The sequence below is a fragment of the Bos mutus genome, chromosome 22 (genome assembly GCF_027580195.1).
Source record: "Bos mutus isolate GX-2022 chromosome 22, NWIPB_WYAK_1.1, whole genome shotgun sequence".
Lineage (NCBI taxonomy): Eukaryota > Metazoa > Chordata > Mammalia > Artiodactyla > Bovidae > Bos > Bos mutus.
In genome coordinates, this window is record NC_091638.1 from 66,434,310 (window position 1) to 66,461,144 (window position 26,835).

Here is a 26,835-nt window from a genome sequence, read left to right on the forward strand (position 1 = left end):
TGGGAAAGGCAAGGGCTTTGGCATCAAACAGAGACTGAATACCCGATTGGAGGATGCAGATCCTGCCTGTGGGACTTACAGGGACACCTAAGCCTCCCACTGGAAAAGCCCCTGATGCTGGGAAAGATTGAAGGCAGGAGGAGAAGGGGATGACAGAGGATGAGATGGTTGGATGGCATCACTGACTCAATGGATATGAGTTTGAGTAAACTCCGGGAGTTGGCAATGGACAGGGAGGCCTGGCGTGCTGCAGTCCACAGGATCACAAAGAGTCGGACACGACTGAGCGACTGAACTGAAGCCTCCCAGGGTGGGAGAGGGATGGGTAGATCGGGGAGGCCGGTCTCAAGAACTGGCCAGGAGGAGGGAGGGGTCTGTGGCCAAACTTCCAGGCTTTGCAGGGAGGTGGTTGAGGAAAGGAGGGAAGGTGTGAGGGGTCTGCAGGTCATAGCACTATTTCTCTTTTCAGTAAGGAGGCTGGGCAGGACCCAAAGGTGTGCACCAGGAAGAATGGGAGGGCTGGGTCTTCCACCCGCCTCATAAAACACCGCTGTTTTATTTACATTGTACCAAGAGGAGGTACCTTTGTAACTTAAGAGGCACACGAATATATTGTCCTTCAGTCTCGAAGTCTTGTCCGACTCTGGCTTTGCCACCCAATGGACTGCAGCACGCCAGGCTTCCCTGTCCTTCACCATCTCCCGAGTTATCTCATGAGTTTGCTCAAACTCATGTCCATTGAGTCGGTGATGCCATCCAATCGTCTCATCCTCTGTCGCCCCTCCTCCCCCTGCCCTCAATCTTTCCCAGCATCAGGGTATATTTTGGAGTCAAGGTGGACTCCATCGGGAAGTACTCACTGAGGTGGGGGACTGGGAGGGCGGGGCTGCACCCGACCCTGGCGACTCCCGAGGAGGCCGACAAGAGGAGCAAGAAGAGAAACCGGCAGTCTGCGGCCAGGCTGCACCACTCCGGCCCCATCTTCATCCCGGCCCCTGCCCCTCTGCCCTAGAGGGACCCGGGGGTCCGAGGGGCGGGGCTCGCCCAGGCCCCGCCCAGGCCCCGCCCCGGTGCCCCTGGAGTCTTCGGCCCCGCGCGCTCCTCGTGCTCCTGGCCACCAGGCTCCTGCCTGCAGCCTCCAGCTCCGCCCTTCCACGCGTGACCTCGGCCCCGCCCCCGTGAGCCCCGCCCCGCCCCCTGTTCCCCGCCTCTTGCTCCTCTGTCACTTCCTGATTCCCGCTTCCTGCTTCCCAGAGACTGGGATCCAGAGCCACCCGAGGACGAGGACGGTGCTGCAGCCTCTCGGCGTCCCTGGTGAGCACGATGGATTGGGGCTGGGGGCGCGGGCGTAGGGGTTGGGCAGGACTTCAGGGGCAGATCGCGGGGAGCTGGGATGGGGGTCGCAAGTCCGAGGAGCACTCCCCTTCCGCGGTGCCCCACCGTCAGTCCCAACTCCCCTTGGCTGCTCAGTCTCCCCTCTGAGGAGCCAGAATCCTTGAAGTTAGACTCCTGCTTCACCTTGGACCCCGTTCCGAGCTGAGCTCGGAGGCTCGGTGGCTGGGAGCGGCGCCCTGACCCCGCCCAGTCCTGCCAGACCCCCTGGACCGGCCTGGGGCTCCCTGCACATTCCTGCAGGCACTGCACATTCCGTGGGACCCAGCACTGTGGCCTAACGCAGCGTCCTAGTGGAGATCATTCCTGCCTCCTCTGTCTGTCCTCCCCATCACCCTGCTACCAAATCCTGGGGGGAAAGGGCCCTGCTGGCGACTGAGACCCACCAAGAAGCTAGGCTTGCACTGGCTGGGCACCTCCCACCTCCCCCACACATATCAGAGCCTGGGAGAGTCCCCCCAAACCCCTCAGGTCTCAGCAGTGGCTTTGCTGGAGGTCAATGCATTTCTACCTTCAGATCCCCATTGAAGAGAGGCAGCCAGACCTGCACTGTGACCCTATTTTGTTTGTAACCAGGGAAACTGAGAGCCGGGCAGGTTATAAGGACCAAATCGCCGGCTGCATCCTCCCCACCACCCCTTGTGCAGCCCTGGGAGGGTTAGGGATTGTCGGGTTGGGCAAAGGCTGACTTATGCTTCTCTACCGTGCAGTCATGTTTCGCAAAGTGGTCCGGCAGAGCAAATTCCGACATGTGTTTGGGCAGCCTGTCAAGAATGACCAGTGCTATGAGGACATCCGAGTGTCCCGTGTCACCTGGGACAGCACCTTCTGCGCCGTCAACCCCAAGTTCCTGGCAGTGATTGTGGAGGCCAGCGGGGGCGGTGCCTTCCTGGTGCTCCCCCTAAGCAAGGTGGGCCCTGTCACAGCTGGGGAGAGACTGGAGGCAGCTTGGTCACATCTGCCAAGTCTCCGCTCACTTCACAGCCCATAAAGTGCCCATCCCCACACTGCTGGGCAGGTGTTAGAATCCAGATTTACTGCCCAGGAGGTGCTAACACACATGGAGAAGGTGTTTTTTTTTTTTTTTATTGCCAAGGAATCAGGGTCAGAGGCAACTTTTCCTGCTCACCCGGTGACACCTGTGAGGAGTAGGTGGGTCAGGAGCAGGCAGAGCGAGAGTCACAGCTGGGCACCTGTGTGCCAGGCGGGACCACATCACCCCGTCATTCCCCATCCACGGAAGGGAGGACTCAGCTCTGGGAGGGACGGACCCTGAGCCTCCTGGGGCCCCCTTGACTGCCCCCCCCTCATGCCTGCAGACCGGTCGCATTGACAAGGCCTACCCGACAGTGTGTGGACACACAGGACCTGTCCTGGACATCGACTGGTGCCCCCACAATGACGAAGTCATCGCCAGCGGCTCAGAGGATTGCACGGTCATGGTGAGGCGTGGGACAGTGGCGGGCCGGGGGTCACAAGTATGATTCAAGGGTCCTGGCAGCGGGGCCGAGCTTGGCCTTGCGCTGACCTCCCCACTTCCCCCACCCCACCCCCGCGCCCGGACAGGTGTGGCAGATCCCGGAGAACGGGCTGGTTTCCCCGCTGACAGAGCCGGTGGTGGTGCTGGAGGGGCACACCAAGAGAGTGGGCATCGTCACCTGGCACCCAACTGCCCGCAACGTGCTGCTTAGCGCAGGTCTGCACTGTGGCCCCTGGCCCCGCCCCGTGACCCCTGGCCCCGCCCCTCACCACACCCTCTCCCGGCCCCGTCACACGTGAAAGCTGAGGCCCACGGAGGTCGAAACGCTGGCTCTGGTCCCCAGAGGGTGGTCAGAGCTGACGGCCCCCCCGCCCTGCAGGCTGTGACAACATGGTGCTCATCTGGAACGTGGGCACGGCGGAGGAGCTGTACCGCCTGGACAGCCTGCACCCCGACCTCATCTACAACGTCAGCTGGAACCGCAACGGCAGCCTCTTCTGCACCGCGTGCAAGGACAAGAGCGTGCGCGTCATCGACCCCCGCCGGGGGACCCTGGTGGCGGTATGCGGCCCCAGAGGGTGAGGACGACCGCGGACTGGCGAAGGGGCTCTTCCGGTGCACCGCACAGACCAATCCCTCCGTCTCCTCCGCAGGAGCGGGAGAAGGCTCACGAGGGAGCCCGGCCCATGCGGGCCATCTTCCTGGCCGATGGCAAGGTGTTCACCACAGGCTTCAGCCGCATGAGCGAGCGGCAACTGGCGCTCTGGGATCCAGTGAGTGGCTGTGGCTGCCCTGAGGGGCGGACGCAGGACAGGCTCCACCCTGGGCAAGTAGGGTGAAGTCACCTGGAGAGGCTTGTCCCTCCCAGGTTGTCAGCCTGGCCCCTGAGGCACCCAGGACCCCAGCCCTGCCGGCCTCTTCTCTCCCTGTCCCTGCTCTCTGGCCTCCCCCACCTGCCTCCACATCTGCTGGCAGCAGCATTCTTGGCTCCTGAAAGGCCCCTGCCTCCTTTGCTTATCTATTTCCACTCTGGCTATCCTTGGAGCCCCAGTGCAGAGGCCCCCTCCTCCAGGAAGCCTCCCAGCCCTTCCTCTGAAGTGCTCTGTCCCCAACCTTATCCTGTAAGTGACCTCCAGGGGCCCCTCAGGGAACGGGTTAGTGCTACCCTGCAGCCTGGCTCCCAAAGTGTGGGGACTTTCTCAGCACCTGGTTGGTGGCCTGGGAGTCATCTGAAGGCCTGGAATCGGCAGGGGAAAATGGGACCGTGGAGTGGAGGGGCGCCAGCGAGGCCAGTGGGGCACGTGTGGCTAGAGGGTGAGAGTGTTAGAGGCAGTGCCGGCTGGTGTGTGGGGCTGGTCGGGGCCAGTCTCGAAGCAGGGCTGGGATGGTGAGGGGAGGAAGCAGGTTCTGACCTGGCCCAACTGTCCCTCACCCCACGTGCCAGGGAAACTTCAGGGAGCCCATGGCCCTGCAGGAGTTGGACTCTAGCAACGGAGCTCTGTTGCCCTTCTATGACCCTGATACCAACGTGGTCTACGTCTGTGGCAAGGTGGGGCTGGGTAGGGCGGGGGTAGGGTGGTAGAGAAGACAGAGGCGGGCCCTGGTGCTGACCTCTGCCCCCCCCACCCTCCAGGGCGACTCCAGCATCCGGTACTTTGAGATCACAGACGAGCCCCCCTACATCCACTTCCTGAATACATTCACCAGCAAAGAGCCCCAGAGGGGCATGGGGAGCATGCCCAAGAGGGGTTTGGAGGTCAGCAAGTGTGAGATTGCCCGGTAAGAAGGGCTGCTGAGGAGGCCAGCTGAAGGGGGATGGGGTGGGGCGGGAGCTGGACCCTAGGCACCCAGGGTGAAAGGTCAGATCACAGGAGGCTGCTCAGAAACAGGAACTGGCCCACAGAGGCTCCAGGGTCGAGGTCAGCCCATGGGAGGGCTCAGGGGAAGGACTGGATGCAGAGAGCAGAGGGAGCTGGGAGAGCTGGTAGAGGGGCAGGTTCCACCCATGGGTCCTCCCTCCGCCCCCTTCCCCAGGTTCTACAAACTGCACGAGCGCAAGTGTGAGCCCATTGTCATGACTGTGCCAAGAAAGGTGAGGCCGCCTTGTTCCCTGCTCACCTGCTCCCTTCTCTAGCAGACAGACCACACGGGGGTGACCGAGGTGAGGCCTGTGAGTGAGACATGGCTAAGTGCGAGTGTAATCAGTGGGCCGCATGGACGCCAGCGTGCCCTGCTGGGGCAAGAGACACAGGGTGAGCTGAGGCCTTGCTCTGGACGGACGCGGAGCAGCCTTGGAGGTCTGCCCTGTAGGAGGCATGGCAAGATCCACCTCCCGGCTGGGGTAGGGTCTCCATGAGGGGTGGGTAGTAAGCCAGGCGAAGGCACGGAGGTGGGAGCAGTGAGAGCCAGGGAGTCTGCTGCAGTGGAGGCTCCCAGGAGGCGAGGATTCAGCCATGCGTGGGTTGGCCTCGGGGCCCCAGCCGAGAGTCTTGAACGAGCTCTGTTTCTCTGCAGCCAGAGTTAACCGAGTTCCGTGTAGCGTGCCAAGCCCGTCCAGGGAGCGGGGCCTGCCCCAGAAGTTCACAATCCACAGGGCGCAGACGTGGCTCCCGGAGTCCCACGAAGCCCATAGCTGGCCCCTGCTTGGGGAGGTGGGAGGAGTCTTCAGAGGGAGCTGTTGGTGGCGTCCAGAAGAGAAGTGAAAGAACAGATTGGAGCTTTAGAAAGGTCACTAGGGGTCAGGCCATCGGAAGACAGGTTGACAGGCTGCCAGGCTGCCAGCCTGGAGGTCAGAAGAGTGGCGAGGAGGTGGCTGCTCAGGGTCCAGACAAGAGGACCCCGCAGGTGGGCCCCCAGCTGACCCGGGCCTCCCTCCACCGCCCCCCGGGGCAGTCGGACCTCTTCCAGGATGATCTGTATCCCGACACGGCCGGGCCCGAGGCGGCCCTGGAGGCAGAGGAGTGGGTGAGCGGCCGGGACGCCAGCCCCATCCTCATCTCCCTGCGGGAGGCCTACGTGCCCAGCAAACAGCGGGACCTGAAGGTCAACCGGCGCAACGTGTTGTCGGACAGCCGGCCCGCCGCGGCCCCTGGTACCTCCCGCCCGGGGCCCTCCATGCCTGCGGCCTCCACCAACATCGCCATGCCCAGTGGCAGCCTCGCTGGAGCTGGGGTATGTGCCCCTCAGCTCAGAGTGGTGTTGCCCAGGTCTGCTGTGCCCGACTGAACCGTTCACTGCCCTCTCTGGGCCCCAGGCCCCTGCCCGATGGTAGATTTGGGGAGGGCTGCGGCTCCGCAACGCTGGGCCCCTTGCTGGTGTCCCTGCAGGAGGCCGGGAAGCTGGAGGAGGTGATGCAGGAGCTGCAGACACTGAGAGCGCTGGTCCGGGAGCAGGGCGAGCGCATTGGCCGCCTGGAGGAGCAGCTCAGCCGCATAGAGAATGGAGATGCCTAGGTCCCCGGTCCGCGGACGCTGCTCCCCGTCACCTCCTCCCCACCACCCCTTTCTCACTCAGCCTCTGTCACACCGACTGCAGGCTGGCTGGCTGCCCCCCTGCCCCCTGCTGAGGGTTTCTGGGGCAGGTTCGGCGGAGTAGGGGGGGAGCGGGGGGAGCCCTCCCGTGGGCCCAGGCTGGAACCACCGCTAGGCTTTGGTCTTTGTTACTGTTGGAGGATTTTTGTACCAAGGAGCACTTATATTGTGAGGGACCACCTCTCCCACCCCCCGCCAGCCCTCCTGCTCCCTCCTCTGAGGAAGCAGGAGGATTGGGCTCTATATTTTCATTCCAAATAAAATGCTCTTTCTAAAAAGCCAGGCTGGCCCTTCTGCTGCAAGGGTAGGGCTGGGAAAGGAAGTCTGGGCACCTGGGGACACGGGACACCGCCAAGGCTCACAGATGCGAGAGAGGGGGCCCTAAGCATGCCCCCTAGTCTTCCCTGACTTCTGTCAGGTAGGAGATCAGAGGCAGAAGCCCTGTGGATGCCTCCAGGGCCTGCCCTGCTTTGAGCCGGGTGCCCAGTTCCTCCTCCTCTCGGAGGCCAGGCCACAGGCCCCATGGCCCCAGCCTGGCCAGGTGAGAGGCCGCTGAGGATCTGCTGTGGGTCAGGGTGGTCCTGAGGTCCTCTGGTGGGAGGGCTGGGCAGGGTGTTCTGGGCAGGAAGCGGAAGTGCCGATGAACAGCAGCTGCTGTCGAGAGCGGGAGCTCTCATTTTGCACTCGACACAGCCAGAGCTGGAGGTGGGAACCCAGCGCTGAGAGGCGAGGCACTGATGGTGAGCATGGAGCCGACTGGGTCCTGGGGGTAGGGGCTGCAGGAGGTCAGGGCTGGAATGTCTGGGCCCCCTGGGAGCTAGGGAAGGACCCCTCACAGGCCTGGGGACACTAAGCAGTCAGGTAGGGTTGGTCGTCGGCAGAGGTGGGAGACCCGGGTGGGACAAACAGGGGGCAGAGACTGGGCCTTTCTCTCACCTCACCTTAGACCTGGGCCTCCCTGGGATTCAGGGGGTGGTCCTCAGCGCCCCACTCTGTGTCCTCGGCCCCTCCCCAAGACCCCCTAGAGGGACTCTCACCTGCTCTGCTCTGGAGCCTGGAACACGCGTGCCTTCTCGACTTGCTTGCGTCCCTGGAGCCAGGCAGGCAGACTTGTGTCCCCGGAGCCAGGCAGGCAGCCCGGGTAGGGAAAGGCCTGCAGCACCTCGGCACCCCTCCCCCCTCACACCCCCCACCTGCCTTGTTCCGACCGCAGGCTTCCTCCGGCAGCTGCACTCGCCTCCCCAGCCCCTGGCCCTGAAAGCCTGAGGCCCCCTGGGACGCAGTCTAACGGAAACGCTGCAGCTGGGGCGGTCCCACAGCTGGGAGGAAGAGGGGTCTCAGTGACCCCCGTCCTGGGACTTGGCCAAATAGAAGGAAAGAGTCGCCTTGGGGTTGGGTGCCTCCCTCCTGAGCCTCAGGAAGAGCCAGCCTTGCCTTCCTTCCCTTCCATCGCCCTGCCTCCTGGGGCGGGGGCAGAGTCTTAACACACTCAGCCAATATTTCTTGAGCCCCTACTCTGGGCTAGGAGTTGTTCAGGTGCTTAAGCCAAAAAGATCCTTGTTTTTCTGGTGGGAAGATAAAACGATAAGCATGGCACACAAGCAGAGCGATCCCCGTTTTGGGGAGGGGTGGGTGAACAGGGCTGGCCGCAGGAGTGAATGTCAAGGTAGGCATCCACCTAGGTGAGGCCTCACTGAAGGCGCCCAGAGCCAGGGCGAGAAGGGAGCCGGGGGGCAGGGGGTGGGGGGGTGGGGGTGGCACTTGGGGATGGAGCATTCCAGACAGAAGGCGCAGCCAGGGCACAGGCCCCAGGCAGGAGCAGGCTTCTGTGGTGCAGTGGGAGGGAGGGGGGCATGGCTGGCTGGCTATCACAGACCCAGGACAGGCCTTCGTGAGTGAGTAAGCACTTGGGCTTTTCTGCTGATTGTCCCAAACTTGCCCAAGAGACGACCGACCCACGCAGTGACCCTCTGCCCTTCTCCCCGCAGGATCTGCCCCGTGCCCTAGGGCTCTGGACACTGCTGGCCCTGCCCGGGGCCCTGGGCTCCAACAGCAGTGACAGTGGCTCCAGCTCCTCAGTCACTGTTGTCCTGCTGCTGCTTCTGCTCCTGCTGCTGGTTGCTGGCCTGGCGCTGGCCTGGCGCCGCCTTAGCCGGGACTCGGGGGGCTACTACCACCCGGCCCGCCTGGGAGCTGCGCTCTGGGGCCGCACTCGCCGCCTGCTCTGGGCCAGCCCACCAGGCCGCTGGCTCCGGGCCGAGCTGGGTTCACCAGATGAGGACCCAGAGCAGCAAGAGGACGAGCAGGACGTGGAAGACGACTATGATCTGCTCAGTGGCCAAGAGGAGCGCAGATCCCAGGAAGAGGAGCGGCGGGGAGAGGGGCCCAGCCCGCCGCAGGCCACCGAGCCGGCCGGGGCAGTGCACAACGATGACACGGAGGGCGGCCTGGGCCTCAGCTGCCAGGGGCCTGCGGGCTCAGGGGGCAGCGCCGAGGCCCTGCTGAGTGACCTGCACGCCTTCGCTGGGAGCGCGGCCTGGGATGACAGCTCCCGGGCAGCCAGCGGCCAGGGCCTCCACGTCACCGCGCTGTAGGCACGGGCCCTGCGGCCGCACCCCAGCCACCGTCCCTCTGCTTCTGAGCTGCCGCAGCTGCACATAGCTGCCCTGGACTCAGGTCACCCCTGCTTGGAGAGCCTTGGACTGTCACACCCGCCCCAGCCCCCCCAGTAGTTCTGTCCCCAAGTCTGCGTATCCCCAGCCCCTCCAGCAAGGCCATCCGTCCCCAGGTGCTCTGAACAGTCAACGGAAATAAAATCCGTCCAGCTCCGTGGATTTGTGGTCCTGTCATGACCCTTCCCATCCCTGAGCTGGGATTCGTCCGGGCACCACCTCTGCCCTGGAAGCCAAGGAAGAGCCAGGTCAGTGCCATGATTCAATCCTTTTAATTCTCCAAGGGCATGGCTCAACTGCAGGAGGCCAGGTGGGTGCCCCCTCAACTGGCAGCCATAGCCTACAGCCCTTGGTGGTCATGATTCCGGGGTATGGCCACCCCAATAGAGACTGACTCACACCTGTCACTCCTGCACCCCTAGGCACGGCTCCAGGTCTCTGGAACTGGCCTAGGGTCCTGCCGCCCGTATCCCCACCCATACTCTTAGCGCCCAGGGCGCCCGCGGCCCCTCTTGGACTTCTTGGTCCCCGAGGGGGGTCGGATGGGGAGAGGGGCAGTGCTCGAGGGCGGTGGTGGTGGCGGCGGTGGCAGCAGAGGAGGTAGTGGGGGCTCCACGAGCTCCTGTGGGCCAGGGCTGGGCCGGAACCCCTCGAAGGGCGAGAACTTCAGGGGGCTGCAGGGGAAATCGAAGCCAAATCAGCATCTTCTTGGCCCGGGCCAGGAGGGGTGACTCTCCCCCTTCCCCGTCCCCATGCCTGGGGCTCAGGCCCTGTGGTCACGTGCCCACCCACAGGAGTCCCCACAGTAGATGGAGAAGCGGAGGCTGAGGCTGGTCACGAGACGGCCAGGGCAGCCCCAGGGTTGGCGGCAGAGCCACAGCTGGAGCCGGCCGCGCCCCCACGGTACCTGACAGGGGTCCGGGGGCTGCTGTTGAGGCGCCTGGGCGAGCGCAGCTTGGGCTGGAAGGAGAAGGCCTCCTTGATGCTATCCAGGACGGAGGGCGCCACGTACGTGAAGCCCTGGGGGCAGAGACCGAGCGACACTCGGGGTCAGCGGCTCCTTGGCCACGGCCCCGGCCCCGGCCCCAGCCCCCACCCCTCAGGCCCACGACCTCACCAGGAAGGCCTGGTTGGCACTCTCACTGAGCGTCGTGTCGTCTGGACTGTCCACCGGCGTCTGCTTCGTGAAGTGGGAGTCAAACTGGCTCACGTCCTCCTCCGACTGCTGTGGGCGCCCGGGAGGGAGGATCAGAGGCGTCCAGGAAGGGGCCCCCGGGGCCCCCACCCGCCCCCCACCCACTCCACAACCAGTCCCACCAGCCCCGCACCCACCCCCCCACCTGCCCCTTGGCCAGCGAGGCCTCCACTCACCAGGGAAGGCCGGAAAGGGGGGTCCACACGGCGGACCAGGAGGTCATCCCAATTAACGTGCCGGAAGAAGGGGTGCCTCTGTGAATAGAGTGCCCAGCAACATGCCAACATGTCAAACCCTGGCTCCCTTAAAAACACCCTCTGCCCTGAGGCCCCGCCCACTGAGCATCCAGGCACCCTGGGAGCTCAGCCTGCCCCCTCACGATGGTTTCACCTGCACATCAGCAGCATCCCCGGGGCCCCCTCCAATCCGCTGGTTAGGATTCCGCTTCAGGAACTGCAGGACAAGGGCAGAGGGTCAGGTCTCAGGCAGAGTTACAGACCGAGCGTTCAGAAAGGGGGTGGGGAACAGTGACACGGGGGTTGTAGGTTGTGGTGGGAGCTCTGGAGTGTGGTCTCCCCCTGCTGACACCCTCAGGATTTCCAAGGTTTGGTCCAAAGGTACCCCCTTCTCCACGAAGCCTTTGCAAAGGTCTCTGGTTGCTGGCATTGCCCCAAGGGGAAATTCATGGGGGTGCAACTTGCAATCTGGATGGGGTGCCTGCCCTCCCAACCTCGATCCCCAAGGATCGCCTTTTTGAGGAGAGCAGCGAGTCTCACTGATTAGGACTCGGGCATGGCAACCCACTCCAGTGTTCTTGCCTGGAGAATCCCACGGACAGAGGAGCCTGGCAGGCTACAGTCTATGGGGTCGCAAAGAGTTGGACACGACCAAAGCGACTTAGCACGCAGGCGCAGAGACTTGTCCAGGGTCGGCAGCTGGTCTGCATCACAGCTGACGTCTCGGACCCCATAGCAAGTGCTCTCTCCCCAAACATACAGTGTTTGGTGTGTGTGTCAGCGGGGTGGGGGGTCCAGCAACCCCGACCCAGGGGGGTTCAGGCACACATGCAGGGCCTGGGAGAGAAGACGGGGCAGGACCGAGTGCAAGAGGGAACCCACCTTTTTGACAAGATCCCGGGCATCCGGGGTGAGGTAGGGGGGCAGCTCCAGCTTCCCTCTGATGATCTTGTCCATGGTTTTCTTCCGGTTCTCTGCAGTGAAGGGCGGCTGGAGAAGGCAGAGGGTGAGAGGCGCCTTGCAGGCCGCCCACGGGCCACCCCTGCCCCGGAAGGGGCCCCTCCTCCCGCCCTGACACCCGCCCTCCCGAGGAGGCTGGACTTGCCGATCCAGTGAGCATGTCGTACATCAGGGCCCCCAAGCTCCACCAGTCCACCGCCCGGTTGTGGCCACTGCGCACCAGAATCTCAGGGGCCCTGGGGGCCAGGTGGAACCGCCAGTCAGACCAAGCCCTGCCTGACTGTGCTGTCCGTCCCTGGGCCCAGCCGGCTGCCACTTACATGTACTCGATGGTGCCGCAGAAGGTGTGGGTCACGGCGCCCTCGTGGATCGACTCCTTGCAGAGGCCAAAGTCCGTCAGTTTGATGTGGCCTGAGGGAGAATGCTAGAGGGTCAGGGCCCAGCCCCCCTGCCCTCCACTGGGCTCAGCCCTCCCCACATGGGCGCACCCTGGCTGCTGAGCATGATGTTTTCAGGTTTGAGGTCCCGGTAGATGATGCCTTGGGAGTGGAGATGGCCCAGGGCCAGTGTGATCTCCGACAGGTAGAAACTGCAGGGACAGGACAGAGTGAAGGCCAGGGTGGGGCTGGAGCCAGGCCCAGGCCCTGGACCCACTCAGGAGGGAGGCAAGAGGTAACACCCACCAGGCCGTGTCTTCTAGGAAGATGCCTTCTCGCTCCAGGTGCGTGAAAAGCTCACCACCTGTGACACAAACACGTTAGCAGCTGCGTGCCGGGACCAAGCTCCTCTGCTCGCCGAGTCTCGGTTTGTTCTCGGGGAGAGTGGGGCTCAGAATTCCCGCCCTACCTGCCTCCCAGAGCTGCCGTGGGGATTCAATTCAATTCAGCAAACATCTACCGACGCCTACTCGGTGCCCGGCCCTGTGTGGGGTGAAGCTGGGGACAGAGATGAAGAGACCCAGCCACGGCCCTCAGGATGCTCAGTCTAATGGGGAGACGGATGCACATGGACGCTCGGATACGCCAGCCCGAGGCTACAGCTCCGAGAGCCTAACCCCAAAACCTGCACAGAGGGGACAGGCGGACACAATCCACCCCCACATGAGCGGACAGAGAAAGTCCATGGCAGCGGTGAGACTTAAGGGCATGCAGAGATGGCATGCAGGGGATGAAGCCCCCGGGGTTCGTGGGTACAGCTGGGGTCAGCAGGAAGAACAGGCCCAGATCACGTCCTGGTGAGCAGGAGACACCGGGCCCAAGGAGACCATCCAGGCAGGTACGGGGAGGCATGGAGCTCTGAGCAGGAGGGCGGGGACAATCCCGTGCTGACCCTGGGAGTTCATGGAGGAGACACTAGGAAGGGAGTGAGCTGGAGCCTTCGAGGCTAGTGAAGAAAGTGCTGGGACTCCTCCCCTCCCCCCGAGGGCAGAGAGGACGGAGAGAATAAGCCACCTGGACTGGGGTCTAACTGGATGCAGGGAACGCAGGACAGAGGACCGGGATGTGACGGAGTCGCAGTGGAAACGGACAGAACAACCCTCTGGACGTCTCTACCAACTCCCACCATTCCCATCCACCCCCACACAGGGGAGGAACACAAGAGGCGCTGGACAGACGTTTGCTGAATGAATGAATGTATGCACGCATGAACGGATGGATGGAGGGATGGATGAGGTGGGGCCCCCGCCGTTCTGCTCCCTACACCTCTCCCAGCTCCCCCACCAGAGCTCCCTGCGCTGGTTCCCTGGCCTTGCCTGCCCCCCGGCTGCGTCCCCGTTCGTACCGCTGAGGCACTCGAGGATGAGGTACAGTTTGCCGCCAGTCTGGAAGGCATAGGCCAGTTCCACAATGAAGGGGTGCTTCACCGACTCCAGAATGTTCCGCTCGGCCCGCGTGTGTGCCGTGTCCTTGGCGTTGCGCACAATTTTGGCCTGCAGAGGCAGCGATGGGTTAGAAGGTATGTGCCCAGGACTCCCTCAGCCCCCCTGCAGTCATGACCCTTCCTGGCCAGCCTCTATCACTCCGCTATATTTCTCCGCAGTCTACTGCTATCAGTGACCATCCTTTCCAGGGATGGGCTTATTATCCCAGTAGCATGGCTATCTGATGTGAAGAGCCAACTCACTGGAAAAGACCTGATGCTCAAAAGAGTTTGAGCAGACTCCGGGAGATAGTGGAAGACAGAGGAGCTTGGTGTGCTGCAGTCCATGGGGTCACAAAGAGTCAGACATGACTTCAGTTCAGTTCAGTTGCTCAGTCGTGTCCGACTCTTTGCAACCCCATGGACTGCAGCATGCCAGGCTTCCCTGTCCATCACCTACTCCTGGAGCTTGCTCAAACTCATGTCCATCGAGTCGGTGATGCCACCCAACCATCTTATCCTCTGTTGTCCCCTTCTCCTCCTGCTTTCAATCTTTCCCAGCATCAGGGTCTTTTCCAATGAGTCAGTTCTTCACAGAAGCAGAACCCATACAGACACGACTTATCGACTGAACAACAACATGGTGTTCCTCAACCTCCGCTCTCATGGTGTTTGGGGCAGACGATTCTTTGTGGTGGGGGGCTATCTTTGCACTGCAGGGTCTTTAGCAGAATCCCTGGCCTCAACCCGCTGGGTACCAGTAGCAGCCCCCCTCTAGTCATGACTCAAAAATGTACACAGACACTGCTAAATGATCCCTGGGAGGCAACAGGGTCCACAGTTGAGAAGTACAGCAAAACAACATAATCGAAACTGATGATAAACAAGCAAATGTTCAAGACAGTGACCATCTTCTCTCGCACATTCACTCCTGTCCCCAAAAAGCCCGGCATAGTGCACTGGGAATGGCAGTCACTCAGTGATGAGCTGTTGGAAAAATGAATGACTCACCTTCCTCAGGACTTTCATGGCATATATTTTGCCCAGATTGCTGCCCTGTACCTTTCGCACCTGGAACACCTGTAGGGCAGGGGAGACAGGATCAACCTCCCATTCCATCCCTATCTTCAAAAAGCTCCACCCTGAAGCTCTGGTACTGGGACCAAGAAGCCTAGGCCCACCCAGGGGTGGGGTAGTAAAGAGTTCAAGTCTAATTCTGAGAGGATTTGCTCTTTCTTCCTTCCCTCTGAGTTCAATCAGAGGCTCCGCTGATTTACAAGTCTAATTTCATTTTATTTTTTAAATTTTTTGGCAGCTCCACAGGTGGGATCTTAGTTCCCTGGCCAGGGATCGAACCTGCACCCCTGTACTGGAAGTGCAGAGTCTTAATCATTGGACTGCCAGGGTAGTCCCTACAAGTCTAATTAGTTCTGAGATGCTTTGATGCAGCAAAACTGAGGCTATGAGGCCAGTCAGGAAGGAGGAGAGCCAGTACCTTGCCATAGTTCCCCTTGCCCAGCACACGCAGCAGCTCAAAGCAGTGGGGACCGATGCGCTCGGGGCCCGGGTTCACACTGCTCTCAGTCAGCTCCACCTCCTCATAGTGTCCCACAGGCCTGCGGACACAGGAGGTTAATGGGGGCAATGCGCTCCTGCGCTCCTCAGGTCCCCTTCCCCAGCCCATTCCCTCCTCCCCCAACACGACCCTCACTCACTCCAGGCCAGCCGCCCTCAACTCCGCGAGGGGACACGCGTCCTGTGAGAAACCGAGGGGTAAGAGCCAAGGGAGGTGCCAGGCTCCCTCTCCCCAAAGCTGGACTGCTTAGCCCAGAAGAGAGGGTCAGGAATGGGAGCTGGTAGGCGATGGACCAGGACTGGGGAGGAGAGGCGAGGGCAGAATAGGGAGACGCAGGGGAAGGGCTGGGAGCGTGCAGGATAGATCGCGGTGTGGAGAGGGTCAGATCTTAACAGTGGCTGGGATCTGAGACAAACCAGCGTCTGCGGGACCCGAGCCCTCTCTGCCAGGGGGTGCCCGGGCGATCCCATCGCCTGGACGACGGGATCGAGCCGGGATCAAGCGGCGCCCGGGCGGACCACTCACCGCGGGGCTGAGCTCTGGCTCGCCCTCGCCTTCGCTGCCTTCCTCTGTCTCCAGGTCCAGGTCAAACACCGCCGCCATGGCTGCGCCGGCCCAGCGGGCCCACCGGCGAGTACCCCGCTGCGCTCTGACTGACAGGCCGGGAGCCCGGGGCCTTACGTCATCACTCCGCGACAGCCTCGCGCACCTATGACACAAGAGATTCCCCCGCCCTCGAGTCGGCGGCGGGAGTAAGGCATCTTGGGAATGGTAGTTCCAGAGTGCTTAGGTGCCGAATCCAGCCGGACCCAGGCTTCGGCCGGCCGCTCAGTCTTCCCAACGCAGCTCCCCGGGGGCGGCACCGGACAAGAGCCTCCTGGAAGGCGACTGTTTTGGTTCTGGGGCGAGTTTGAGCATGGATGGGACATAGTCGAAAGTGAATGCAGGTTTGAGAGTAAACACAATTCCCAGCCCCGTTGGAGCCCTGCGCTGCCGGGTTGTCTGGGTGGCGGCGAGAGGCAGGTACAGTATCTCAGTTCGACGCTGAAAGGGAGCCGGCGGCTGCAACACGGCTTCCCTAATGTGCCTCTCAGCTGGAAGACTTGAAAGTCAGAGCATTTACTGCTCCGTATTCAACTCACTGCTGGGTTTTGTTGCCAGTGAAAGTGTTAGTCGCTCAGTTCTGTCCAGCTCTTTGCAAGCCAACGGGACTGTAGCCCACCAGGTCCCTCTGTGCATGGAATTCTCCAGGCAAGGATACTGAAGTGGGTTGCATGCCCTCCTCCAGGTGATCTTCCCGATCCAGGGATTGAACCTGAGTCTCCCACACTGCAGGCAGATTCTTTACTGAGCCACAGGTTCCTCCCCAAAAGGATTCATTCCTTCAAGTCTCATCAACCCACCCATAAATACAGGCTTGGGCTGTGCGTCAGGCACAAGAACTTGTATTTGGCAACACTACAATAACGAACATGCCAAACAAGGCCTGTCAGTTTAGAAGTGGGCACAGATGCTGGATGGGGCTTTGGGGGTGTGAGTTGGGCCAGACCAGACCTTGGATGATTTCCAACAGTTTGGAAGCTGTCTGGATGTGCATTCCAGTTGGACCGTGGGGGCTATATATGAACTCAAATGGACAGAATTCAGAGTCTCCAGCCTGGAGAAGGGTTATCTGGTTGGGGTTGGCCCTTGCTGTAATTCCATCTTCAGGAAACCCTCAGGTTTGGGTCCTGGTGTGGGTGCCCTTGGCACGCCCCTTGCCAATGGTGAACCCAGAGGTCTGACAGTGTAGTAGTTTATCCTTCCCTGGTGGCTCAGACAGTAAAGAATCTGTCTGCAAAGCAGGAGACCCAGGTTCAATCCTCTGGGTTGGGAAGATCCCCTGGAGAAGGAAATGGCAACCCACTCCAGTAGTCTTGCCTGGAGAATTCCATGGACAGAGGAGCCTGGCAGGCTACTGAGCGACTAGCACTTTCACTTTTTAGATGCAACAGGTAGCCCTTAACTACCTCTCCTTCCCCCTCCCACATCCCCTGTCTACCTACGCTTGAGAAGTGTTGTCCAAGTGGCAAGAACCTGGCCCAGACTCTGCACATGTCACTAGTCCATAAGCCTTTATTCGGAGAGGGATGCCTGTGGAGCTGTCCACAGCTCCTGTGCTGCACGGAGAAAGAGTCCTTAGAGCAGCCTCCCCTGAATGAGGACAGGAGTGTCGTCTCCTCTGCCAATGCAAGTTAAGTGTGCCTGAGGCCAAAGCACCAGAGCTAGGTGGATAAGGTGCAGAGTGCATGGAGGGGTGTTCACCTGTCTCAGGACCACATGTGAATGAAGGTAAGGAGGTGTCAGGACCACATGTGAATGAGGGTAAGGAGGTGGGTGGGGCCCAGAAGCTGAGTGGGCGGGTGAAGTGAAGTGAAGTGAAGTCGCTCAGTCCTGTCCAACTCTTTGCGACCCCATGGACTGTAGCCTACCAGGCTCCCTGGTCCATGGGTCCATGGGAGTGGGTGGGTAGGGCTCAGTAAAAGTGGAAATCTGGATGTGCATCTTGTCCTCAACCTTTCAATCACAGTGGCAAGACACTGAAGCAGTGGCTGCTCCTCTCTGAGCCTGTTTCCTTATCTGTGAATGGAGCAATAGTGTCTGCCTGGAGGGGAGATGGTTACTGCTGACCCCAGGCCACCTGCTTCTACTGCTCAGGCCAAATGAGGCAGACGGGGCACTGCCGAAAGTTGTCAGCAGGCTCTAGAACTATCTGGAATTTGTTAAATGAGGGAGTGAGAGTAGGAGGATGAGGGGTTTAGTCTCAGGTTTTCTTGGGATTTGTTCAAGGCTCTCTTCTATAGGCAGCAGGAAGAGAAACAGACCTGGGGGGTGGGGGGAAGGATGGGCTGGGTTCGGGCCTACTCCCACTAACCTGGGGGCAGGGGGTGTGTGTGTCTGTGTGTACAGGTGCTGCTTCTCCATGGCTAGAGTCCTGGGCAGCTGTGGGGCTGGACGGAGGCCTTCGAGAGGGCAAGAAGGCCCTGCAGCGGCTCACCAGATACTTTCTTTTGTTGCCCTCAAGTCCAGGAGGCCTTGGTGTCGAAAGAGCCCTGGGCTCTGGAAAGACCTGGGGCCTTGGAGTGGACCAGCCCAGGGTGGGGCGGGGCTGTGGGAAGAGAAGCAGGGAGAGCTCCAGGGAGCAGAGGGTACCACAGCGCCCCCTCCAGCACTTTCCCCCTGCCCTCTGGCCCCAGCGCTATTTGAAGTGGGACAAGAAGTAGGCAACGGGGTAGTGGGGCCCGTCAATGCCCAGGCCCTGGCAGAGGCCCAGCAGGCGGTGACGGGCCTCGGCTGGGCTGGACCCAGCACAGGCCACACTGCAGTAGGGCTCCTCGTATTCACCAGGGACCAGGGCCTCCTCCAGCAGATTGAGGCGCAGCAGGCCCTGGTCGTGAAGAGCCTGCAGGGTCTCGGGGCTGGCGGTGGAACTCAGTGCCTGCAGGTGCTGGGACACCAGGCACATGACACCCACCAGGTGGCCCCGGGCACGGGGGTGGGCTGGCAGGGCAGGTCGCAGGCCACAGGCCACCATAGCTGCAGCCAGCAGCAGGTCCACACCATAAAGCTCCAGGATCCAGTCTCGCAGGTAGAAGCCGCCCATGCGGGGGTTGATCTCAATGAGCCGCGGCCCAGCCCCGGTCAGCTTGAGCTCCACGTTGAAGACCCCATCCAGCAGCCCGCAGCCCAGGCAACAGCGGAAGGCGGCCTGCACCAGCTGCGCCTCCTGCTCCGGGGCCAGCCCAGTGGGCATGCAGGCTGCGGTCTCAGTGAAGCCAGGCAGCCGCGTGGGGCCATTGTCAGAGACGAAGGCAGCCAGCAGCCGCCCGCCGAACAACACCAGATCCACATCATGTTCCGTGCCCTCGATGAACTCCATCAGCAGCATAGCATTGCCCCAGCCCAGCCCAATGCCCGGGTGGTCAGCCTCGCCCTGCAAGTCTCGGGCGATCCGGGAAAAGTGCTCACGGCACTGCGAGGCATTCTTCACCAGCCGCACACCCACCGCGCCGGCCCCGAACTCCAGCTTCATGACGCCTGGTAGGGGCACCTGGTGGACAGCCCTGTCCACATCGGCCTCACTCTCCAGTGGACAGCAGGGCACAGCATAGAGGGAGGGCGCAGGCCAGGGTGGGCCACGGCGGCACAACAGGTGCAGCTGGGTGCGGCTCTTCTGCTTGGCCAGGCGCATGGCGGCCGGCGGGTTGCAAGGCAGGCCCAACTCCTGGCAGAGCAAAGCTGTGAGCACCAGGCAGTCATCCCAGTAGGAAAAGCAGCCATCGAGCTGCAGGCCGCGTGCCCGCACCAGCTCCGCCAGCACCCGGGCGTTCTCCTCATCCCGCCGGTGCTCTGTGACGTCGAAGTGGATGAAGGTCTGCACCAGCTGGGACGCAAAGTGGTTGGGGTCTGACTCCACCAGGTGTAGCTGCAGAAAGCACAGGATGGCGACAAGCCGAGATCAGCTTGTGTGGGGCACTGGGCAGTGGGATGGCGCCTGGAATACAGTCCTAGCCCTTGGGGGAGAAGGGTTCACTAGCGCTAGGCGCTCAACGCGTGTTGATTGAGTGAAAAGTGCAGAGGTGAGACACCTAATGCAGCCCAGAGGGGAGGGAAGGCAACCTAGAGGAGCCAGTGCTTAAACTGGGAGCTGAGTAAGATTTGCTGAGTGCTTAGTCGCTCAGTCGTGTCTGACTCTGCGACCCCATGGACTGTAGCCTGCCAGGCTCTTCTGCCCCTGGGATTCTCCAGGCAAGAACACTGGAGTGGGTTGCCATGCCCTCCTCCAGGGGATCTTCCCAGCCCAAGGATCGAATCCAGGCCTCCCACATTGCAGATGGATTCTTTACCGTCTGAGCCTCCAGGGAAGCCTGATAAGATTTAGCCAGAGGAAAGATAGTTGCAGGAGGGAGGTGGGTGGGGGGAGTGATCTAGGTGGGTGAGGGTGTCAGAAAGGGTTGGTTGACTCCTACTGGCAGGCACAGTCTGGCCTGGGTTTGTAGGGAAACCAACAGGGTTAGGGCTTGGGACTGGTGGCCCGAGGGGGCCTTTACTCTCGGCGGGAACAAAATTCAGCTAGGGGCCAAAAAAAAGAATTGAGACTTCTAACCTGGGCGGGGCGATAGGCCCTGCCCCTACGCTGAGGCTCTGTGCTAAATCGGTTCAGTCGTGTCCGACTCTCCGCGACCCTATGGACCGTAGCCTGCCAGGTTCCTCTGTCTATGGGGGTTGTCCAGGCAAGAATAGTGGAGTGGGTACAGTGCCCTCCTCCAGCGGACCTTCCCGAACCAGGGATGGGGACCTTCCCGACCCAGGGATCGGAACCCTGGTTTCTTAACATCTCTTGCTTTGGCAGGCGGGTTCTTTAAGCACTAGCTCCACCTGGGAAGCCCAAGCTGGACCGCCCCCTCACAGGCCCCGCCCCCAGGCCAACACCTCCCGGGCCCCGCCTTCACCACGCCCACCGGGACTCAAAGCTCCGCCCACCTTGAGCCCGTAGTCGCGCGCCGCCTCCCACACGAACTTCTTGCTGACGCCGCCGGCGCCGAGCAGCAGCAGCTGCTTTCCCTCCATGAGGCAGCGCGCCGAGCGCCGCAGCATCGTCTCCACCAGCGGCGCGGCCGCCGCCTCCTCGGCCGCCAGGCCTGGGCGCTGCGCGGCCCACAGCCCCTCGAGCGCGCCGCACGCTTCCAGACACAGGCCTCCGTTCAACTCCAGGGCCACGGGGGTCAGCGCACGACCGGCCACCGTCAGGGCGAAGTCCACCCCTGGGCCGGGCAGAGGGGCGCGCGGGCTCAGTGCAGGCCGCCTTCGGGCCTCCGGGGGATCCCCCCCGACCTCCGCCCGTCCTCATCCCCAGAGGTCCCGCACTCACCGAGGAAGTCAGTGCGGACCTGGCGTCCGCCTCGCTGCTCAGCGCTCAGGCCGGCCTCCAGGGTCAGCACGGCGGCTAGCGCGGCCTCGGCCGCCGCCTTGACGCGCTGCCGCACGATTGCCACCTGCGAGGCCTCCGCCAGGCCGCACTGGGCCAGCGCCGCCTCCAGGGTCCGGGGCAAGGAGCTCTGGTGTCGCAGAGGCCGGTCCCCACGGCCCACGCTGCATACCACCTGCGCAGGGAGGCGACTCAGGGGGCTGGTCCCTCCCAGGACCATCCCCGGCCCCCAGCACACCTCCCGCATGCCACGATCCCGGCCACACTCCTCCCTGGACATTGAACAAGTCCTGTCCTCTGGTGTGACTTAGACTGCACAAACCACCCTCCCCTGTCACTGCTCATCTGGTCCCCTGCGGGGATTCTTTCCAGGCGTCCAGGCCCAGCTAGGGGTCTCTGTTATCTAAGGGTGCCAAGTATGCTTGCTTCTAGGTCCTCAGCTCCTGTGCTAGCATGGTGGCGGGGGGTGGTGCTGTGCCAGCCTGGTGGGCCCAACCCTAGAGCTCCCTGAGGGCAAGGCTGAATCTCTCCTCATTTTGGCCCAGAGCTGTGTACCTAGGTGGATCCCTAAGCCTCCCTGAACTCCCCAGCTTGGAGACCCCTCCTAAAGTGTATTGGGCACCCTGGGTCAGTCTCTTCTGTGGGCAAGAGCTCCGGTGGAAGAGGATTCAGCCCTGGGCCCTGGTAGCCAGCATGGCACACGAGGTAGGGCTCCTGTTGTGGGAGGGGTACCTAATGGGCGGGAGAGGAGAGAAGGGTGTCAGACCAGGAGGCCTTCCAGAGGCAACCAAAATCCCCACCCCCGAGATTTTGTCCTCCCTGTCCAGGGGTCCTCAGAAGCTCAGTGGAAATAAGCTGGGGTGCGGCAGCAAGACCGTGACCTGAATCTGAGCCAGGCTCACCTTGCTCAGCAGGGGCCTGTCACCCTGTGTCCGACACACCACCGCACAGATCCGCAGGGCCAGCTCAGGGCCGGGGGGAGGGCTGCCTGGGGAGAGGCGGTGAGGCCTGAGCACAGAGCAGCCGGGAAGCCGAGCCAAGCTCCACCCTGGGCTGGCCCAGGCGGCCCTCACCTGCGAAGGGGAGCCGGGCAGGTGGGCAGACAGCCTCCACCAAGACACTCTCCTCCTCTTCCAGTTTCTCCAGCAACGCCAGCACTGTGTCCACCACTGGGCCCTGCTCAGCTCGTGGATACAGACGCAAGGCCTGCCGCCCCCGCCAGCGCCAGCCACTGAGCTTCACGGCCACCTGCAACAAGGAGGGTAAGGCGGCCGCCTCACTACCCAGGCCTCTACAGGGTGGGACACTCATACCATAGGGGCTCAAAGCTGGGGACGGCTTCCCAGCATGACCTGTAACCATCCAGGGGGTCCCCTCCCTCTGGCATCTGCACAGGCTCAGGGGCAGGAGCCGGTTACCTGCAGGGCATCACCCAGGGCCTCGGAATGCAGAAAGGCCCCCACTTCCTCCTTCACCAGTGTCTCCTGGCCCTCTTTGCCATTCAGCTCCACCAGCCGTAGTCCCGGGCTGGCATCCCCTCCCCGCAGCGGTGCTGGTGGCTTGTAGGTGAAAGCCAGGGTAGCTGGCACGGCCACGTTGCCCTGCTGAGCCAGCAGCCGCCTCGTCAGCAGCCGGTCCTCCAGCAGCCGGGCCAGCTCGGCTGAGGCTCCGGTGGGGCAGGTCAGGTCGCGGGCGAGCTCAGCCGCCTCTCGACCCCAGCCAGGCCCCAGCCCCAGGCCAGCCAGGAAGTAGGTGGCCCGACGAGGGGGAACAAAGTCATCCAGGAATGTCAGGCCCCCTGGGTGGAAGCTCACGGCCTTGGAGACCAGCAGGGCTGCCTCACCCGGCTGCCCTGGGGCTGGCACCTTTGTCAGCCAAGCGGGGGACAGGCAAAGGAGCATGTTTCCTGTGGGCAGAGAGAGGAGGGTTGCTGGCCAGGGAAGGCTTGATGCCCCCATGCCCTCCACCTCCCGCCTGGGCCCCTGGGTCATAGGGGGCAGCTGCTCCCAGAACCCACCCCCCCCCGACCCCGCCTCCGGAGCAGGGCAGCTGGTCCAGTGGAATGCAGGCTGTTGCCAGGGTCGGCGGGTATTTTGGGATGTGGCCGGGCCAGGGCAGGGCTGCCCTTTCCGTAGGAGGGGGTGGGGGAACTTGGGCACGCACTCACCCGGGCTCTGGACCCCAGCCTCCAGCAGCACGGACAGAAAGGTGCTAGGGGACCCCAGAATGCACAAGGTCACCTCCGCCCCAGGGCAGCCTTGAGAGAGAAGAAAATGACGCCAAGCTCACCAGGGGCTCCCCTTGCTGTCTTTCTGCCCGCCTTTCCCTGCCCCCATGGCCCTGGCCTCACCCTTGGGCCCCCCAGGTCCTTCCCAGTTATCGGATGAGAACAGTAAAGGGGACAGAGGAGGCTGGAGAGGGAAGGGGAGGCTGCCTGCCCACCCCCGCTCTGTGAGGTTGCCCCCTTCTCTCCACAGCTGGTCCGCAAGACACCGGAGCTTGGGTGCCTGGAGACCTGGGCTCTCGCCTGAGCTCTGCCACTTTCTGTGCAACCCTTGGTCCCTGTGCAGCGGGGTGAGGAGTCGCTGAACCCAGTTTCCCAGTCTGTTACACTGAGACCAAGTCTGTGATGTTCACCTATTCTAACTGTAAAGTCTCTGTCCACACAGACTCTTCTGTGGCTGCCTGATACAGAAAACAGACAAAGCAAGGGAGAAGTCCTGGGTCCCAACTGCTAGCTGCCTCCACGGCAACTCCCGAGACACTTCGACAGAAGCGCTGGCTCCACTGAACATGGATTGCAAATCCCAGGGCTGGATCTTCTGGGGGTGGGAGGGAAGCCTTGATCTCTGACTTGACTGGTGCCAACTGCCCTTTGAAACGCCTGCCTGCTGGAGTTTGACTGACCTCACCTCCCTGGCTTCAGACCGAGCCCAAGCCTGGGGGGAAGGGGCTGACTTTAACAGAGATGGAAAGCAGGATGGGCTGAGGGTGCCCCCCTCCCCTCAGCGGTGCCCCCCACCTCCCTGGAGCCCTCGGGCACCTGTACGGGGCGCCTGGCTGCGGTCCTGGGTCTCCGGGAGGCCCGCTTGCTGCAGACAGCTCTGCAGAAGGCTGTAGTAGTGCACAGTCCAGGCCTGGGCGTCCGCCCCCTCGGAGGCGCCCTTGCAGTCCAGGCCCACGTCGTGGCACCAGGAGCCAGGGAAGCAGCCTGGGGGCGGCAGGCCAGAGCCCCCGCCCCACGGGCCCTCCTCTTCCTCCAAGTCCTTGGAGCCCAGGGGGCAGTCCCACTCGGGACCCAGCGGATCCAGGGAGAGCTGAGGGGGGCAGAAGTGGGGGGTCTTGGGCAGGCTGGGCAAGGGCCACATTAAGTCACCCAAGGGTCTAAGCCCCCCAGTCTCCTAACCTTGGGCAGACCCGGGCCTGGGAACCAAAGAGGATGGAGTTGGATTGGAGGGTGAAGGCCTGTCAGCAGGAACATGCAGGTGGGAACGCTCTGCAAACTGTATGTGCTGTGCTCCAAGGGGTGGGGGCAGAAGGCAACGCGCTGCTAGCAGGACCGCTGCCCTGTCATCCCACGCCCAGGTCTGCCGAGCTTAGTTCACAGGGGCAGAGGTTTTTGGCTGTTTTGTTTATCAGGGCAGCCCTGGCACACTGTCGTGCTGCTCAGTGTTTGATGACTGAAGAATAAATGAACGAATAGACCAAGCGATCACTCCTGGGCTGTTTTCTTCTCTCTGGCCTCAGTGACCCACAGACCATCATGGAGTTCTGCTGAGACCTAAATATGTAGATGAACCCGGCCCAGCGTCTTCCCCAAGTAGGCCTGAGGATCTGCTATACGGCTAGTCTTGGGTCAGGCACCAGTAAGGAAAAAGCTGGTGTCCTTCTTTTCAGATGTTCTGAGTCATGGAAATGCGCTCTTTGCATGAAATCTTATACCCTGCCCCTCTGAGGCTGGCTGACTCCTGACTCCTGCTCAGAGGCTCAGGGTGAACAGATGGGGACACAGGTGGGCCTGTCCTCCGGGGGAAAGGCTGGGCCTCCCCGGACAAGTCATGAGGTTTCCTTGGGCCTTGGGGTTGCCTGGTGCCCTCCCTGTCCACCCCCAGGGTCCTAATATGACCCAGAGAATCCCCTCGGTCATCGGGAGACAACCTGTTGCAGGCAGCCGGGAGGGCAGAGGTCTGGGCCTCCAACCTGGACTCGAATCCTGGTTTCCTGGTGCCAAATTCTGAGCCTCGGTGCCTCCTCTTAGAACTTGCATTCCCTGAGAGCCCACACTGGGTTTACTGCTGTGTCCCCAAACTTAGAATGGGGCAGGGCACACGGCAATAATGAACATGGCTGAATAAATGAATGCCAAAGGGCACTGAGAGTGCCCGCCTCCCGGGCCTGATGGGGGAGAGACGGAGTGCCTGGCACCTCAGCAGCTGCTTGTCCCATGGCGCATGGTGGGGAGTTGAGGGGTGTGCGTGCAGCTGGTCTCGGGTCTGAGCTGCCTGCACAGGCCATGCCAGGGCTAGGTTTTTAGTGCCCGCTGCTGCCCTCTGGGCCCTCCCTCTGGTTAGGGTCTCAGGCTTTGTGGGGAGGGAGGAGAGGAGACTCACCATCGTACAGGAGGAGAGGCTGAGACTGATGGGAGAGGCTAAGGGAGAGAGACAGAGGGGGAGTCAGGGCAGCCAGGGTCTCCACCCAGCCTGCAGCCCCTAAGACTCTGCGGGTGGAGAGGTGGCAGCCACCGTGCCTCTCCTGCCTGAGCTCCGAGGTGGCCAAGGCTGCCCCACCCCCACTTCAAGGAAACAGAGGGATTTCTGACGCCTGGACCCCAAGGGGGCGCACCCAGAGCTCACACATCCCAAGTCGCGCGCGGCAGCGCTGGGGGTCCTGGCACTCAGCCCTTCCAGCGGCGGGGCGCACCGGGTCCCCCGTGTGTGCACGCACTGTCTGGGAAAGGCGGGGTGGCGGGGTGCAGGTAGTATCGCGGGTCCCCCCGGGGGTCCGGGCGCTCAAGGTCCTGTCCCTGCAGCCCCTGCCCCGCAGCCCCCTCCCTGGCTCTCCCCGGGGCGCGGGCAGCAGCCGGGGTACCTGGAGCGCAGTCGCGGCTCTGCGGGGCCGTGCGGACCGGCGGGACTCAGCGGCGGAGGCACAGCGCCCGGCCCAGGCGGCGCCGCTTTATATAGAAGCGACCGGGGCATGCCCAGTGCCGGGCGGGGGCGGCGCGGGGCGCAGGGCCCGGGCCCCGCCGGCCTCGGGCCAGGGAACCCGCCCCACCCCTCCCGCCAAAACCTCCCACCCATCCCAACCTGGGCTCCTGGGGGGCGGGGGTGGGCGCGGCCGACCTGGTCAGAGGTAGGGCGCCTGGCAGGCCAGGGAAAGACAGAGTGTGTTGGGGGTCAGAGTGAGGTACTCCGCCCATGGCAAAGAGGAAGGAGGCGCGACATACGCAAAGGTGGGATCAAGCCTCAGGAGTCCCCCTGGAAATCCTTGAGCATCTACCCCCATAACCAGAGCCTGCCTGCTTTACTACTTTGTGCTCTCACCTACACCTCTGACTTTACGGGGGGCTGTCCCCCACCACCTCTTTTGGAGAAGGAATTAACTTAGAGCTCCAGTTAATAATACTTCCTGGGCGTGATAGGAGTGTTTCAACCTACAAACTCCTCTGAAGGTTCTCTAGCCTGCCTGACAGGCTTGTCCGGCCACATGTGATTGCTCACAGCCTCCCAACTTTAAACCTTCTAAAAACAGGTTCCTTAGAAAAGTTAGAAAACTATTAGTATAAGTATAATGGGCTGATTAGAAATTGTGTTGGTGAAGGGTTTTTCATTTGTTGAGCCAATGTTTGTTGCTAAGTCTCCACATCCCCTGCCCTTACACACATTAATGAATATATAGAAGAAATAAGTATTAACCTTTGATATTAATCACATTAGACCTTAGGCTAAGTATATTCTTTCCTTAAC

The 26,835-nt window shown here is 62.1% G+C and overlaps 4 protein-coding genes and 1 long non-coding RNA gene across 8 annotated transcripts; 3 read left to right on the top strand and 2 right to left on the bottom strand.

Moving 5' to 3' along the window:
- Positions 1-1,161: 1,161 nt before the first annotated feature.
- CORO1B (coronin 1B) lies at positions 1,162-6,592 on the top strand. The gene is made up of 11 exons (XM_070360317.1): positions 1,162-1,314; positions 2,103-2,302; positions 2,712-2,834; positions 2,959-3,088; positions 3,252-3,433; positions 3,526-3,645; positions 4,317-4,421; positions 4,506-4,651; positions 4,907-4,964; positions 5,765-6,043; positions 6,199-6,592. The coding sequence occupies exons 2-11, from the start codon at positions 2,105-2,107 to the stop codon at positions 6,322-6,324; spliced, it is 1,467 nt and encodes a 488-aa protein (XP_070216418.1). The 5' UTR covers positions 1,162-1,314; positions 2,103-2,104; the 3' UTR covers positions 6,325-6,592.
- A 246-nt stretch (positions 6,593-6,838) lies between these two features.
- On the top strand, positions 6,839-9,234 carry PTPRCAP (protein tyrosine phosphatase receptor type C associated protein). The gene is made up of 2 exons (XM_070360320.1): positions 6,839-7,142; positions 8,391-9,234. The coding sequence occupies exons 1-2, from the start codon at positions 7,140-7,142 to the stop codon at positions 8,994-8,996; spliced, it is 609 nt and encodes a 202-aa protein (XP_070216421.1). The 5' UTR covers positions 6,839-7,139; the 3' UTR covers positions 8,997-9,234.
- Positions 9,235-9,330: 96 nt separating this feature from the next.
- RPS6KB2 (ribosomal protein S6 kinase B2) lies at positions 9,331-15,601 on the bottom strand. 2 transcript variants are annotated; one of them, XM_070360318.1, is made up of 15 exons: positions 15,427-15,601; positions 15,041-15,081; positions 14,821-14,941; positions 14,337-14,405; positions 13,248-13,395; positions 12,149-12,206; positions 11,954-12,054; positions 11,786-11,876; positions 11,611-11,701; positions 11,388-11,495; positions 10,660-10,722; positions 10,446-10,523; positions 10,192-10,296; positions 9,982-10,094; positions 9,331-9,748 (listed from the first exon to the last, which is right to left on the bottom strand). In XM_070360318.1, the coding sequence occupies exons 1-15, from the start codon at positions 15,502-15,504 to the stop codon at positions 9,559-9,561; spliced, it is 1,455 nt and encodes a 484-aa protein (XP_070216419.1). In that variant the 5' UTR covers positions 15,505-15,601; the 3' UTR covers positions 9,331-9,558. The 2 variants fall into 2 exon arrangements, with proteins under 2 accessions (XP_070216419.1, XP_070216420.1); XM_070360319.1 differs by having other exon boundaries at positions 10,192-10,299; positions 15,427-15,595.
- Positions 15,602-16,998: 1,397 nt separating this feature from the next.
- Positions 16,999-26,013, bottom strand: CARNS1 (carnosine synthase 1). Of its 3 annotated transcripts, XM_070360315.1 has the most exons (10): positions 25,958-26,013; positions 25,480-25,517; positions 23,913-24,186; positions 23,037-23,126; positions 22,288-22,775; positions 21,943-22,117; positions 21,772-21,857; positions 20,813-21,044; positions 20,425-20,705; positions 16,999-19,366 (listed from the first exon to the last, which is right to left on the bottom strand). In XM_070360315.1, exons 2-10 carry the CDS (start codon positions 25,480-25,482, stop codon positions 18,140-18,142), a joined length of 2,856 nt encoding a protein of 951 aa, XP_070216416.1. In that variant the 5' UTR covers positions 25,483-25,517; positions 25,958-26,013; the 3' UTR covers positions 16,999-18,139. The 3 variants fall into 3 exon arrangements, with proteins under 3 accessions (XP_070216416.1, XP_070216417.1, XP_005903620.2); XM_070360316.1 differs by lacking the exon at positions 23,913-24,186 and having other exon boundaries at positions 25,958-26,009; XM_005903558.3 differs by lacking the exons at positions 25,480-25,517; positions 25,958-26,013 and having other exon boundaries at positions 23,913-24,252.
- Positions 21,436-24,573, top strand: LOC138984748 (uncharacterized). Its single transcript, XR_011462025.1, has 3 exons — positions 21,436-21,574; positions 22,007-22,131; positions 23,539-24,573. It is a non-coding gene; the product is annotated as an uncharacterized lncRNA (long non-coding RNA).
- Positions 26,014-26,835: the final 822 nt, after the last annotated feature.

Bases quoted from the DNA above. Each gene is read 5' to 3' on its own strand.
- CORO1B (XM_070360317.1), top strand. From the start codon at position 2,105: ATGTTTCGCAAAGTGGTCCGGCAGAGCAAATTCCGACATGTGTTTGGG. The intron at 4,652-4,906 runs GTAAGAAGGGCT...CCCCTTCCCCAG, and splicing joins AGCAAGTGTGAGATTGCCCG to GTTCTACAAACTGCACGAGC. The intron at 6,044-6,198 runs GTATGTGCCCCT...GTGTCCCTGCAG, and splicing joins GCAGCCTCGCTGGAGCTGGG to GAGGCCGGGAAGCTGGAGGA.
- RPS6KB2 (XM_070360319.1), bottom strand. From the start codon at position 15,504: ATGGCGGCGGTGTTTGACCTGGACCTGGAGACAGAGGAAGGCAGCGAA. The intron at 14,942-15,040 runs GTGAGTGAGGGT...CTGTGTCCGCAG, and splicing joins TTGAGGGCGGCTGGCCTGGA to GCCTGTGGGACACTATGAGG. The intron at 12,207-13,247 runs GTACGAACGGGG...TTTGTGTCACAG, and splicing joins CATCCTCGAGTGCCTCAGCG to GTGGTGAGCTTTTCACGCAC.
- CARNS1 (XM_005903558.3), bottom strand. From the start codon at position 24,237: ATGTGGCCCTTGCCCAGCCTGCCCAAGACCCCCCACTTCTGCCCCCCT. The intron at 22,118-22,287 runs GTAACCGGCTCC...TCCTTGTTGCAG, and splicing joins CCCTGGGTGATGCCCTGCAG to GTGGCCGTGAAGCTCAGTGG. The intron at 19,367-20,424 runs GTGGGCGGAGCT...TGCTTTCTGCAG, and splicing joins CGCGCGACTACGGGCTCAAG to CTACACCTGGTGGAGTCAGA.